The sequence below is a fragment of the Solea solea genome, chromosome 18 (assembly GCF_958295425.1).
Source record: "Solea solea chromosome 18, fSolSol10.1, whole genome shotgun sequence".
Lineage (NCBI taxonomy): Eukaryota > Metazoa > Chordata > Actinopteri > Pleuronectiformes > Soleidae > Solea > Solea solea.
The window spans coordinates 8,574,203-8,589,642 of record NC_081151.1 but is presented as its reverse complement, the minus strand read 5'-3'; the positions used below and the strand labels follow the sequence as shown (position 1 = coordinate 8,589,642).

The 15,440-nt window shown below is 41.6% G+C and overlaps 1 protein-coding gene across 1 annotated transcript in view; it reads right to left on the bottom strand.

The window, feature by feature from the left end:
- Positions 1-14,828, bottom strand: part of dph6 (diphthamine biosynthesis 6) — a 54,795-nt gene extending 39,967 nt beyond the window's left edge. Inside the window, exons 1-4 of the mRNA XM_058615997.1 lie at positions 14,681-14,828; positions 14,292-14,383; positions 12,940-13,124; positions 494-567 (exon numbers count right to left, since the gene is read on the bottom strand). Of these exons, the coding sequence (XP_058471980.1) occupies positions 494-567; positions 12,940-13,124; positions 14,292-14,383; positions 14,681-14,703 (374 nt within the window). The 5' untranslated portion in view covers positions 14,704-14,828. The remainder of the gene's footprint in view (positions 1-493; positions 568-12,939; positions 13,125-14,291; positions 14,384-14,680) is intronic.
- Between the last annotated feature and the right edge of the window lie 612 nt (positions 14,829-15,440).

Here is a 15,440-nt window from a genome sequence, read left to right as displayed (position 1 = left end):
GACACCACTGTCAGGGCTCAAAACTTCATCTTCAACTGGGTCTTGTTTGTCACATGAACTCAAATGAAAAACAAACTAAACAAACTGACCCAAAATGTCTGCAAACAAATCCATTACTCAATATAAATAATAAGGATTTGGTAGTAAAACGGAGCTTCTCTGTGACAGGATGATTAGTCTCTTTAAGGGAAAGAGAAATGGACAAAAAAAAAGGTAAGAATAAAACAACATAAAGATATATTATAAGAAAGCAATCTCATCAGTATTAATTAAAATGTCTTTAACAACTTGCATAACAGTGTTTGGGTGTGTTTGCATGTGTGTTTTTTTTTAAACTTTACAGAGAGCATATTCTTTTTCTTCAGTGGACCGCAGAGCATGTATCACTGTGAGAGAGTTCATGGGCCTAAACACAGTGTGCGTGTGTGTGTGTGTGTGTGTACTTTGCGAAAGTGTGTTCAAGATCATGAGTGCGTTTGTATGTTTGACTTACACATTTTCCACACGGACCCTCTGGTAATCAGAGAGAATGGCCCCTACTGACACTCCCTCGACAGCCTGCTTTTCCTGTGGGGAGGAGGGAAAAAAAGTCAGCCTTACCACAATGATTTCTTGCATTTTTCATTGTATTTCCAAGTGACGTGATGTCACTGTGCTATGGGTCAAAATAACCTTTGCTCAACCTACAGTACAATGGTATCTCAAAGTGTCGTCTGAACAAAACCATACAAAACACATAGAGACACAAAGTGCGCAACAGACAAAGATGGTGGATTCGGACAGCTCGTCCTTTCCCGGGACCACAGTCCTGCGGGGATGTTTACACTCATCCAAGGTCCATTATTGTCCAGCCCATATCCCCTGGAGGTTTGTGTACCTATGTGAGTAAACGTGAGTGTTTATGTGCATGTGTGAGGCGAGACTGCATGCAGAAGTTCCACTAAAGTCAGAATCCAAACATTATCGGGAATGTATTGTGCATGAAAGATGAATGTGTTTGGCCGTAGCTTCTATCCTCTCTGCACCCAGTTGGAAGAGGAGGACCGCGGTGACAACTCAAAGTATCAGTGGAGCACTGTGTGTTGTGTGTGTCATGTAGCTTTAATATTACTGAGGGGTAATCTAATTGCCTTTCATATTCATATTTCAGAAACAGTGAGACAATTATGCACTCGACAGATACTGACACAGCCTTGAGATGCGTTCAATCTTCTTTACACAAAAAAACAGGCTCGATCCGGAGTGACACGCGCAAACATTTACATGCACATGGACGCGAGAGCCGCGCATATCCCTCGACTCCACCTACATGCCCCTCCTCTGCAGACAGACACACACCTGCAGATTCATTAGAACATTACATGGGCTGTAATTAGAATGAGAGGCAAGGGTAGAGGCAGTGGAGGGATGCACAAGTCTCCAGTAAATTACCTTGTAGCCATTATCAATTTCCCTGGCTACTGGTCCTTAAGATAACCCCCCCTTCCCCTCCTTCTCCCTGTGGTCCCTTCCTGCAATTTTTCTCTGCCTGATAAACATGCTGATTAAAGCGAACAGCGTGTAAACCTTTGATACATTCCTAAATGAAATCCATGCCCTGCCTGGGGCCTGACACTAAGCTGCGACGCACTGTGCTGCACGCACACATACACACACACACACACACACACACACACAGCTCCATGTAGGCGTGCCAGCTAATCAGATAAAGGATGTGCTGTGTGTGTGTGTGGCTGCATGCATGTATGTGTGTGGTGTTTACTGTGCAGCAAAGGACGTGAGGTATAAAGGCGAAGCTAAACGCACAGAGACAAGTACACGGCTAGAATTTAACTCTTTGACCTAAAGTTAATCATCAAGAGATTTCAGGAACGATTCAGTACTCAAGTTTTAATATCTACCCAACACATCCAACCCGAGAATATACATTATAGTCAATGCTGCAGCTGCTTGGTGACAGTAATTAAGTCAGACTGATAACATTTCAACCCAGCACAGACCCAAGGGGGCTGCAGGCAGTGTCATGTAATTCTGGGTAAGCCTCAGGGCCAGCACTCTTTTATAATACAATGATAACCTTTTTCCTAAATGCAATTGTCACTTCCTAAAGAGGCAAATTAGGAGGTACATAGTGGAATGGGGAGAGAGCGGAGAGAGGAGAGGGGAAAAAAAGAGATAGGAATGAGAGCGTTGAAGAAGAGGGCTACATCAACACCAAATTGGTTTTAATTCTGACAGGACCAGACTCACTCTGACAGAGGGAGAAAGCGTCAGAGCAACAGCGAAAATATCTTCCATTTGAGCCTCTCCATCTCCTCTCTCTCTCTCTCTCTCTCTGTATACATTATATATACTATATTTAGCCATTACATGACATCATGCAGCCTTATGTTACCCAGGCATTCTCAGCACAAATTTCTCTCACATCCTCTTTCAATGGAGTTTTTCAATGGAGTCTCTCACTACGAGAGGTTTTGGCACACCGCTTTGGAAAAACAATTATTTTTGGATGAGTTTGTGTTTTTGTCGCTATTTCAGCTATCACCAGGAGACAGACAGGAATTAGGGGGCAGCTAATGCTGCTCTGGACATCATTTTATAAATTCTAGACATATTTTCTCATCTGCTGTGGGAAAGGTAGGATAAATTATTATGAAGACGCGTGTGTATGTGCGTGCGTGCGTATAAATATATACAGTATGTGTAAAAATCTGAATTTGAATTGATGGATATTATGTTCCACGTGTATTCATGACGCCATAAAATACACAAACTTTGATTTTATGGTCGCTGAAAAATTTATCAAAATGTTTTATAGTGGGAAGACTTGACAAAGCTACAAGGTAGCTCATGAAGAACAGTATAATAATAAATAATAATAAAATCTTTATGAGAGCTATCTGGCTAAATGATGTTTTGACTACCTTAGAGGTGGGATCTGGGTTAGAAGCTACCTTAATGATAAATCAAGGCAGAGGTCATCAGGACTCCCGTCACCCGCAAACCACTTTTTCTTTCTTCATGACTCTTGGCACAAGATGCGAAGACAGCGCTCCCTCCCAGCACCGACTCCATGTCACTTTTCTTTTTTTCAACATTTAATGACCCTAGTTCATTAAAGGAAGCTTCACCTGATCCAGGACCCGAGGCCCTGTATTAACTCATGCCCAGAGCGGGACTAATTCTAGCACATCATTGTGCAACAGTGCAACTCCCCTGCAGCCTGATCAGGGGCAGGTTAAACAAAGCCTTGGCCTGGCTTCCCCTGCCCTCTCCGGCAGGCAGAAAAGCTATTAATGAGGATCTATGGCCCAGAGCAATGGAAACCCTCAGTCCCCCCAGCCATGTCCATCAGGGTACTTAGCCCCATGCAGTCATTAACTTCTGTTACTAATTGTCAAATTCATTAAACTAATCCTTCCCCCACATCCGGATGTCTCCCATGGAAATGGATGGAGAGGGCTGAGTTATTAAGATGTCAGCTGTGTGGAAGATTAAAGCCAGCAGACATGCTCTACAAAGAAACGATACAGCCATTAAACTCTATATCAAGGTAGTGTATGTGATATACTTTGTAATTATATATACATTTGTCTTAGTAAGGGAGTAAAACAGTGGTTCAAATGTATTCACAGTCACAGACATGCCCCTCAGTGGAGATATGTCTGCCCCCAAGATGCATACAATACAAGGCAATCATAAAACAAAGAATTCAACTTGAGAATGCAGCTTTTTTTTTTTTTAAAGAGCTATCACTTTGAAAAGGTACTTACGCATGCCACACATTCAGCCTGGGTAATATTCAACAGTCAAACCCATTACCAGCATTCAAGGCAATTAGAAAGCCATAAAATATTAAAAATTCAATATTCATATTCATATGGAATATATCAGAACCCTCATTAGCTCGCTGTCAATGGCTGTCACAATGAGAGCTTAATTATGCACCCTTACAATACAAAGAACCATTCTGCAAAATGGCGGGTTTCTAAAAAAAAAATGCCTTCTTTAGCTTTATCTGACAACCAGGAAGAAAAAGCTGACAGATTTCGACTATCACAAAGGTCACATACTGTATTTCCTTTAACAAATCCCATATTTAGCTGATATGTACTTTCTATTGTGTTACAGCCTCCTATATGCTTGTGTGGCGGCATGGAGGCGGGGAAAAAGCAAAGTAAAGAAATTAATTTAAGTGGTCGACGGAATTTGCTCAAGGACACCGAGGTACCACCGCATCGCCGCGTCCGCGCTGTCATAGTGACACTACTTCCAAGCCCACAGCCTTCTATCCCTTCCTCCTTGTCTTCATCACCCCGCCCTTTCTTCCAGGATCCATCATGTAAGTGACTGAACACGACATGATTCTGATGTTCTCTCCATTAGATCAGCTCTGGCCTTGTTGTAATTTAATGGGATTGTTCTCTCCTGTTCCTCTACATGGTGGGAACACGGAGAGGGGGTTGGACCCTGTTGTGGCAGCTCAAGTAGATGTGGTACAGGGACTAGGGCCAGCCAGGGTCAAGTGATTGTGTTTAATGTGATGCGGACATAGTCCTGGGGCGTGTTAGGCTGTTTTGACAACTCAGACGTGCCGAACAGACAGGAAGCTTAGTGTGCGCCATGCAGGAGGAGACCCTGCTTATTTGTTTTAAATGAGCATTCTCAATATTATTCTGAAAGACGGTTACACTCCAAGGTGACACCAAGAGTTAGTAAAGGAGGGATAGCATGTGAAAAGGGCTGGATGAACATGGAAACAAACCAATTCCAATATTTTAAGTTACACCCAATGCTCAAAATATAATATACCACTAACCTATTATGCTGAGGCTCAAACAGTGCGTACAATGTCTGATCCATCAAAATAAAGCAACAGTTGGACAGGCAGGCTTAAAGAACATCTTTGTAAAACAAACATCAGCTGAAACTTTGTTCAGAAAGGCTTTCAGAGACATTCCCCTTGGTAAATTGGTGGGGCTGTCTGTTTGAAGCAGCTGCTGAAAGACGGGCTCTTCCTTTGTGCTTGTGGATGGGCAGGCATGATGACTCACCACGTGTCATTCTTCAGCCACAGAGAGTGGTGGAATAAGAAAAACAAAAAGGACTCACAAAGCCAGCTGCTCATGAACCCATATAGCCCCGACGGGTTCCAAAGACGATGCAGGTCACAGTAACAAGAAGGCCTGAGAGGAAGCCGAAAAAGGGGAAAGTACTGTCCTCCAATGGGGCAGATGTGACCAGCCAACAGAGGACATGACATCGGAACATTGTGTCATCAACGTGATGAGTGAATGACGCTCATCAACCAAGAGAAACGTGACAATAGACAGGCTTATGTGCACTGGTGTGTGTCCACAGACGAATGACAAAGAAGCAGTAGATTTTATCCACAGAGGTACTAGTGCAGATTTTCATGGCTGCACTTGAATTTATACAGATTCTTGAAGTTTACACACACACACACACATACAAATATACTCTCTCTGTTTCTCCCTCCCTTCCTCTCCCTCTCTCTCCCTCTTTAGTCTTGGACAGTGATTCATTCACAATGACAGAGCTGTTTTCAGCGATAGAGCCTGAGCATAAATATGCCATGCTGCACAGCTGGAAAATGTAGAAATTCATCAGGGTTAAAAAGTAGAGAGATTAACGTTTCACGAGTTTCCTCTCCGATATATATGGTTACGTAAACACAGACCCAGCCAGTCGTCGGGTACGCAGGGAGAGGGCCTTGGCCAAAGCAAGCACAAAGCCCTAGTTTCAGCAGTCCAAGGACAAGGAGGCTTTCCATATCAGCTCGCGTGGAAAACTAAATGTTGGGAAGCAGCAGGGAGACATAAGGTCATTTATCGATGTATGTCCATGAATACTTGCGATTCAGGCATGCAAGTTTAGTTATTACTGGCTTTCGAATTGTCAGTCTCTGCCTCTACTCTCAGACAGTCAAGTCATCTGGGATTCCTTTATTTTTTTTTATTTTTGGAGAACATAAAATCATGAAACTTCCTCTAAGCATTTAGGGTCTTGCCTCTCACCATTCAAAGGATAAGGTGTTCCAATAAACATCACTCTCCGTCGGGCATGAGACAAAGTCACAGTGCCAGCTGTGTCACAACAACAACAACATTCCCACGAGGCTGAGGTAAGAGCATTTGAGTGTCTGAGACAGGAAGCTGCTTCCAAAAAGTGGAGAGGACAGAATCAAAGACGGAGTCTCATGCCGCAGAGACGTAAACTATGTCAGTTGCTTTTCATAGTCCATAACAACCACCTCGTCTACATGGGGAGTATGTGCGCACATGTACTAATGTCCATGTATATACACACAGCAATGCACAAACATACACACACACACACACACACACACACACACACACACACACAGACAGTACAAAATGTAAATGTTTTTCTGGTGAGGTCAGGTTCCAGGCTCTTGGCTATCCTGTCCTCTATGCTCCAAAGCTTCTACAGACATCATGACATCCCCCACCAACTCCTACCCCATTCCTTCCCCTGAGAGAGACGAGAAGAAAATATAGCAGTGATGCTGGTTTAACCCACTCTCCAGACTCCAGACAGTGTTTTTCTACGGCTAGTTATGACTTAAGCTGCGGGAGGTTAGGGGGCCTGCCCCGAATACTGTATTTCTTGTGGGGAATGGTAAAAAAAAAACAAAAAAACACCAAACCCCTCTTAATTTTGGAGTAGATGAATGGCAGGGAGTTGAAAGACTTAGCACCATTCCTCAGTCGTCTGTTCTAAGACAGACATTATTGAGTCTGATTTAGCTGTTGATACTGGTGAGTTTAAAAGGTATTATTTACTGCAAGTCAACCCTCATCTTTCACTTCTGTTGTCTTTAACAGTTGCATCATCCGTTACACTCCTAAGCGACTGTAGAGTAAAAATAACCTTCCAGAACTCAAGTGGAGAACTATAAGGTCACATTTTCAGATTAACTTGAAATTGTCACAGTGCGGACATGTTCAAATTGACGCCTTCTGATTAAAAGTAGCAGCTGTTTCAAAAATGGAAATCCGCGTTTAAGACAAACGGACAAAACACGCAAGGAAAAAAATCACAAATTACACACAAACAATAGAGAAATTCCGACAGTACAATTTTTTTATGATGGTCTATTTACATCAATCCATAAAAAAAAACATATTAACCAATAGTTCAAATGCAAATAACCTCTATTTACACCCTCGGTACAGCAACCATCAAAATAAAATCAGAAAAACACCATAAACACATACACGTTCTTCAATGGAACAATGTTCAACCAAGCAGTGGTAGTGGCTCATGCCCTTGGCAAGGCAAGATAAGGCTATCAGCTTCCATCATCACTAAACAAGATTGAGCAAAGTACATTAAGCAGAAAAATACAAACAAATTACAAAGGCTTGAGGCTAGGCTCTTTATCTAATGTTTGTGGGGACTGTTAAGAGTCAGTTGGAGGGAAATGGGCCTGCATCTAATAGATCCTGTCCCACCACTTCCACACGGCCGGCGAACAATACACAGCGCCATTATCTCAGCGCTAATGCTATCCTTCCTCATGTGCAAAACAAGCCTGCAATCTCAACCCCACTGCCACTGTGTCAACCGGCATAAATACAAGCAGTCTCAGAGCAAGGGAAAAGATAACAATTGCTATCACATAGGCATAGCACAGACGGACAGCTGTTCAAAGGAATCTATTGCAGCTCGCTGAAAAACACACTAAAGTAAGGCGTTCTTCTCAACGGGAGCTGAAAATGTCATAAAACAAACTTTCTACAAAGTGATTATCCGTCCGTCTTAGGCGACTTGTAAGGTACTTCCAAGAACAACATTTAGAGGTCTCTCTGCACCACAAACCAGCTAGAACAAGCTTGCATTAGCTTTGTTATTGATCGGACCTCCTAAACCCTCGCTGTGACCCCAGAGGTCATGATTTATGTATTAAGGAGCTTTTTAAAGAAATCCATTTTCCTGTTGAGCCCCCAATGTAAGCCTAATGCAGCACCATGCCGGTAATCAGAGAAGGGTTGTGTGTTTGATTTTTACCCCCCCCCCCCCCCCCAAAAAAAAGAAACATGCCTTTCACAGCTCACACTCTTCTTCAACGACTTGTCTCCCAACACCTCAGCTCCCTAATCAATAACACAGAGCTCCTTGTTCAACTGGAGATTCCTCTGCCTGCCAGCCAGACTGCCGTCCTCCTCCACCTCCTCCTCCTCCTCCTCCTCTCCTCTTTCTCCTCTCCCTCTTCCCCATCGCAGCAGGATGCACCTCCATCATGACACTAGCAACAACGCAGTGCCGGGCATCTGATGGGTCCAGATGAAAGTGGGACAATACAATACAATGGAGGCAAAGATGCCACGCCAAGGGGAGAATGAAAAAGAATGTTTGGACCTGTGGACAGACTGCCCCTGTAATCTCACAGGGCCTCGCTCTTGTCTGCTGATGTCGATAATGGAGAGGTAATGTTTGAGAGGTATTGTCTCACTAAAAAACATTTAAAGACACGCCAAAAGAAGGGACTGTTTCATCTTCAAAAAGGCCAGAGGGTTCAGTGCCCTCCTTAATACAACCCTCCTGCAGAAAAAAATACAATATTATCATCTGATTACATGAAGTGATTAATTTGAGTGTTAAGTGACCCAGAGTATCAGCTCTCACAACAACAAAAAAATCAGTGTTCCTAAAATGTCAGATGCATTACAAGATACGAAATTTGATTTGAAAGTAACATTTCCAGCGTCCTCAAAGGACAACAGAGATGTCACAGTGCTGCTAATTAGAGCTGGCAGAAAGGAGCATATGCATAGATATCATCTATTATTCTTCATCACTCTAATGAGTATGAATGTCTGTCTTTTTTCATCAGCTAAAAAGGTTACAGAGACGCTGCAAGATAATTACTATGTTTTTAAATACTGTCTATGACCACAAGTGACCAATCCTCCGGTTGCTGCCTTCTAAAACTCACCAATATTTGTTTAATAATGGACATGTTGATTCAACGTACTGCATCTTTGTATAGTAAAACGTTTGACGTGCTGAAAACTATCGTGAAAATAGCGGCATTTAGTGAGTTTCTCTATGGATATGAGCGCTGAAAGAGTGCTGAAACTGGAGCAAAAAGAATAGGCAGAGGTGTGTAAGGAGAACAGAGGAGAATAGACCTGCTGTCCTGTAACAGAGGTCCTATTTGACCTGACCTTGAAAGCGCGAGCATGCACGCGCCCGCATACACACACAAGCAGGGTCACGGGGCATAATGAGCCACTGTGTCAGGTCACAGAGCACAGAGGGAAGCATAAAGGACTTGAGGGATGTGATATGACTAATATGAGGAGTTCTGCGGGCCTTCGGGGGGACTGGCGTTTCAGCCAGCGGTGACTGACACTGCTGATCTGTATCACACATCAGAGCAGATCACAGCAGAGGCCACCAGACCAGCCGCACACATCAAGTATGGACACAAAACCTACAGTATGGGCAAAACAAATAAAAATAAAAATCGGGAAAATGTCTGGAAATAGGTTTGCGAGCTTAAATCTCTGACACAGAGCAAATCAACATTTTATAATTGGATAGATTTTATATTTAAATGTTTTTTCTGGTGTCCAGTGGGAGGCTGGTGGAGGATACAAGGACATAATCACTTCTATGAAAATATACCCTTTTTACAGACCATAGATGTAAAAAAAATTTGATGATTCCACCCACTGCTGAAAAAAAAAAAAACTGTTGTTTCTCCCGCTCAAAGAACAGGTTCAAAGATCAGCACTGAAGCAGGATGAGATGCTGTGGCTTGAATGTCTATCAGGTTACACACTTCAAAGACACGGCACCATACACAAGCAGCGATGAGAGCAAAGGGGCCAAGGATAGGGCTGCATTGTCATTCTGCCATTATCATTACTACCAGAGGATGGACGGCTCATTTTTTCTCCTATTATAATTGTTTTTTTTTTCCTTTTATCAACAATGGGTCTGAAGAATATGATCTCCTCCTTTGAATCTTGTGAATGGCTCCAAACATCATCCTAGAGTTTCTTCAGTTTGTCAGCTCTGGGAATGGTCTGTAGATGGCACTGTTGGCTCATGCTACGACTCTATTACGAGCCCTTCAAATGAGGAGGGGGAAAAGGGAAGAATATCCACTTAAAACTCATCAACTCCGGATATGAGAAGAAAAAAAAAAAAACTTTCATCTATGCTCAAGTGTCATTTGCCAAATATAATCTTGTAAGTTGTAATTAATTCAAACTGCGAGAAAGAATCTTTCAAAATATCACACTTTTCAAACAGAACACTTTTTTTCAAGCTGAAACTGTTCTTTTTCCGTAAGGGTGACTTAACAGCTCATTATCATGTGTTTTTTTTCCTTCCCCTCTATCATTTTCTTCACTAATCAACAACACCACAAACTTTACGGTGAGAAAAACATGTATTTATAAATATGTAATAGTAAACTAAGCATATCTGATGAACAAAAACAGAATGTGACCACAACTAGTAGATAAGATTTCCGATGCTGTGACAGAAGTGTGTGTGTTTCTAAGTATCAGGATTTCCTCTATTTAAGTTTGTTACCCTTCACCATGCAAAACAACTTGTACAAGTTGGTAAATCTACTGAATAGTCAGCACGGTGAGGGGGGGGAAAACAAGCAACTACAGAGAGCAGTAACCTGAAATTTGAGATAAAGTTGTATTCTTATGGTTGACATCACTCAGCGAGTATGAGAGGAAGCCTGTTGTTTACGGTGCAGGTCTGTTGATGACGGGGAGAGGGGTAAACGGAGATATGACTGGAGGTCTGCCTGCCTGTGAGGGCCCCATGGGAGTCCAACTGCCATGATCTATGGCCCGTCTGACTGGTGAGGTCAGACCAGTGTAGCCCTGGAAATGGGAAATTAGCAGCCCTTTGCAATTAGAGTCCTTACCACAAGCAGGAATGGCATATTGCATCACAAAGCAGAGACTATTAGACTACAAACACTTGTGAGATCCCCGCCAATACCATCATTTGGACTGTGTGAATGAGGAACTAACAAGAAAACACAACCACGATCCGTCTCGTGTAGCTGCATGTGTAAAACTGGCGATTTGTAAAGAAGGCAACAAAGAAAGTCATGCAGAGGGCACAAAATGCCCTGAGGCAGGCTGACTGGCCCTTGCCACTGAGGAGGTGTGCCGACATGCAGGGACCCTGGAGCAGCCCCGCTGCAGATGAACATGTCTTCACACAGACCGACAAGAAAAACCACACACCCCACCACTTCATATTTAAACCACATCAAGCAACTCCCAGCTCAACAACAAACTCTCATCCACCATTCCATAAGAAGCACTTCAATTTGGATGCTATGAGCTAAACTGGGAGATTACGTGGGAGTGCAGAAGGGAAAATGCATTACACCTAGTATGTGCTGACAGCAGGAAGAGCTGCTGTAAAAGTGTGTGTCCAGGTGGCTGCAGGCAGTCAGGTAGGGAATGCCAGCAGTGTGTTAAACACACATGCAGTTGTCTCATACCTGTCAGTCAGCCACCCTGCACCACATTGGACTACCGAGGTCTCATACATAATTTGGCATCAAATTAATATTTTTTCAGTGTCGTGGCAAAAGTGGTATCTGATGAATTATTAATTTGGTGATACATTTTTTTGCATCTGATCTTCTGTCAAGTGAGATTAAAAAAAAATCAAATGTTTCCTGTGAAGTCAGGTGCTGAAGGACACCTCATTGCACACACACACACTCAAAATTCATAGACTGATACAACAGGCACACTATTTTCCCAGAGTACGACAAAAGAAAACTTTGAAACACTTTGAAATTGGAATCAAGACAAAGTAAATAAGACGGACTAAAAGCAGCGACATGGCTTTTTAATCTCCACGGCAACATTACATAGGTGCTAAGGACTGTTAGTGTACAACAGGCCAGATGAAGCTAGACAAGCACAGCCTCTTTGAGACGGTGCTGATGGGCCACTAAGTGAATCTGAATTCACACAGAGTGACTTGTTAAACATCTCAACAGTGTGACATATGTCATGAACCTTAGCCAAGACGAGATGTTTAATAGCGCTCTGAGAGCTTCTTCACTAGAGAGCAGTCAAGCATGTGTATGTGGCCAGTCAAAAAAAAAAGGATAGACGCTTGGGTGTATGTTTAACAAAGCATGGCAAAAGTGAGGCTGCATAACCACTGTGTACCATAATACTAATGCAAACCTCAGGCAAGGCTGCTCGGTTTCCCACAGTGTCAATACACTCATCTATCTTGCAAAGGTTAACTTTTTAAATCTGATTCCACATCCATGTCTGGATCACCAACCTTTCTTCATTGGGCCATGACCTACTTATATAGAAAATATCATCAAAATCTATCATTTACATTTTTAATTAAGATGCTCACAAACAAACAAAGCCTCTTTATGTGTCTAACACCATGTTTAAAACTTGAGGGCTTTATAAAATGTTTATTTTGATTTGATTTTGAGTATTCTATTATTGTAGGGTTGCTTTTACATAACAGATACATTTCTGTCACCATATGAGAACTCAGTCTCAGAACCCATTGGCTGTATAGTCTGGTGACAATTTAACATATTCACATGCAGAATCTGTGTATAGAGATCAGAGAGAAACACATATTCTTCCCATGAGCTATTATAGGAAAGTAAGGCTTAAGCAAAATTAAATACTAGGCTACATTTAAAGGTTAGAAAAAATGAGGATAACAGTGGAGTGCATGCTGCTTTGTTTTTTTGTGTGAAACAATAGCACTTTCAAAAATATGAGCTACACATACTGTATAAACACTTTCTGAAAACCCAAAGTGAGACAGCATCTCCGCTGAGAGACACACCCCTAACCAAGATAAGAACATCCCTTTATGTATCTCTCACTAATAGTGAGAGAGACTTACCTTGACAAGCTGCAGCAGCTCATACAGGTCTTCCACTTCATCCCCTTTTGTCTCACTATAGTTTTTGCTGGTGTCTAGACTGGAGCCTTGGATGGTCCGTCTGTATAAAGGCAGATCCATGGCTTCAGCATACAGCTCTACGGCCTGGTGGCCCACGGTCTGGTACATGTAACTGTCCAGTTCATCTGCAGTATTGATAAAAGACGATTAAATGTTTTATGGCAAGGAATTTATATTTCTAATATGAAAGCAGTTGCAGATTCACTCTCTGCCAGGCAGTAAAACAATTCATCGATACAACATTAAATACTATATAATATACAGATATTAACAAAAAATATGCAAAAAAGAAAACACTGAAAAAGCTGAAAATCCATTCTTGGAAAAGTAAGCACTGAATAGAGTAGTCAAAAATAAAACTTTGTTTCATAAATATTGGTCAAATAAGATGAAAATGAACTTCTGTCACTGTGACAACTAGACTATTTCTGTGAATTTCATACATCTAAACATTAATAGCTTAAAATTAAAAGATAAGCAGTGGTGGCTTGTGACTCAAAGTCCACTGGCGCTGTCCTCCAGACCTGCAGAATAAATCTGGGTGGTTGAAAAATGAAAGTGCACCACTTGCCCCTTCCTCATTATCACCACTGTGAAAGCCTTGAACAAGACCTTAAAACCCTAATTGCTTTAGTGGAGGTGCTCAGTGGAGAACAGATCGCACTGGGGCTGTAAAGGGCAGCTTCTGGGTGGGACTTTATTTAAAGGTGTGAGTGAGAGCAGGGTGTTCCTGCAAAAGGTTCCAGAAATGCCAATATATTTTTACATGTGAATATTGAACACAGTGTTAATAAATATCACAGAATAATATTTCTTATAATTATATTATTTTAATAGGCTTGGTCTCACTGGATGTTTTTAGGAGAACGTTAGACGGCTTGGAGGCACACACATCTGTCTGAAGATGTTCTCTCTGATTTATGATTGTGTGTGGTTTATGTTTTTTTTAATTCTGATCCAGAAAATTGCTTATTTGATTATCATAGGCTTTTATAGGACAGCTGACAGTCTGTTCCCTTGTTCTACTTTGTCAGTAACTGTGTATTGCCCAGCACACACTCAAAGTGTTTTTTCCTGGTTAAATAAATAAAATAATATTATAAGTTCCAGTCCAGCTGAAGCCTTGTAGCCTTGCATATCTATCATGCAACTTGCAGCTCATACATCACTGCAGTGTTTTGATGATGCACAGCTCTGAGTTTCTTGGTCTGCAGAAGTGCAGCTGGCTGGCCCAAATAGCCCATTCGGCCCCTGTAGATCACTTCTAAACCCCAGTGTCCCATCTTCCTCACCTGAGCGAGCAGGACGCAGGTTAGCCAAAGCTACGATCCGGTGCCCAGCAGCAACACACTGCATCATGTTGTAGCAGCTGTCTTTGCCCCCACTGGAACACAGCATGAGAAATAGGCACAGAGGTGAAGCTGTGTTTAGAAAAATTAGGATGCAGAGCCACGTGTGCAGTAAGCGATATAGAATTGTGTCGTGGCAGCATTAATATTCAGCCACGGAACGATCTATTTGTATTATGTATTGTATTGTATTCTAGAGATAAGAAAATAAAGTGAAAGTTATCTAGTATTTAGTTTTCAGCAACACATCTGGGATTCAAGCACGGCTAATAAACGCTAATAAACACCAGTGACAGGTCTCTGAGACAGTAAAAGCAAAGGAGCTCGTCTACCTTATCAAAGCGACCACTTTCATGTTATTATTTGTCGGTGTAATAATCTAGTAACTCCAAAAACACAGAGAAATGTGGCAACAGACTTCAGGAGCCGGTACATGTACACAAAAACATGTGAGAGCTACACTTCCGGGTTGGTAGGACCCTTTCTCTCCACTAAGATGCCCTTCACAATGCCTGATGGAAAATCTAACAAGTTCAGTTTAAAATATGAGTACAGTGTTGACAAAGTAGTTAAAAAACGTTAAGACATTTCCAAAAAAATGTAATAACATGAACGACATATTTAGACTCAACGGTGCATATGCACATTACTGTGATAAAGTCTTTGTTGTTCTTATGTCTGTCATGTACATATGTATATGTATATACTGTGAGATCATATGTATATACATATATATATATATATACATACATATATACATATATATTTATATATATATATATATATATAAATATATATATATATATATATATATATATATATATATACATATGTGTTATAAACCTGGAATAATAGACCCTTTTCGAAGAAGATATTTGTTGATCTGAATTAGCAGGACAAACACATATGTTACCAATACTTCCACTCCAGTTTTAACAGAGCCAGGGTCACACACACACACTTTAACCTGTAGAAGCTTCTCTTTTTTTTTTTGCCTGAAATCTTTGTTATTTTAAAATTGCATACATACAAAAATGCCCCATATTTTCTGCATGTGTGCCAATAAAGTGATTTCATACACTACGCACATGG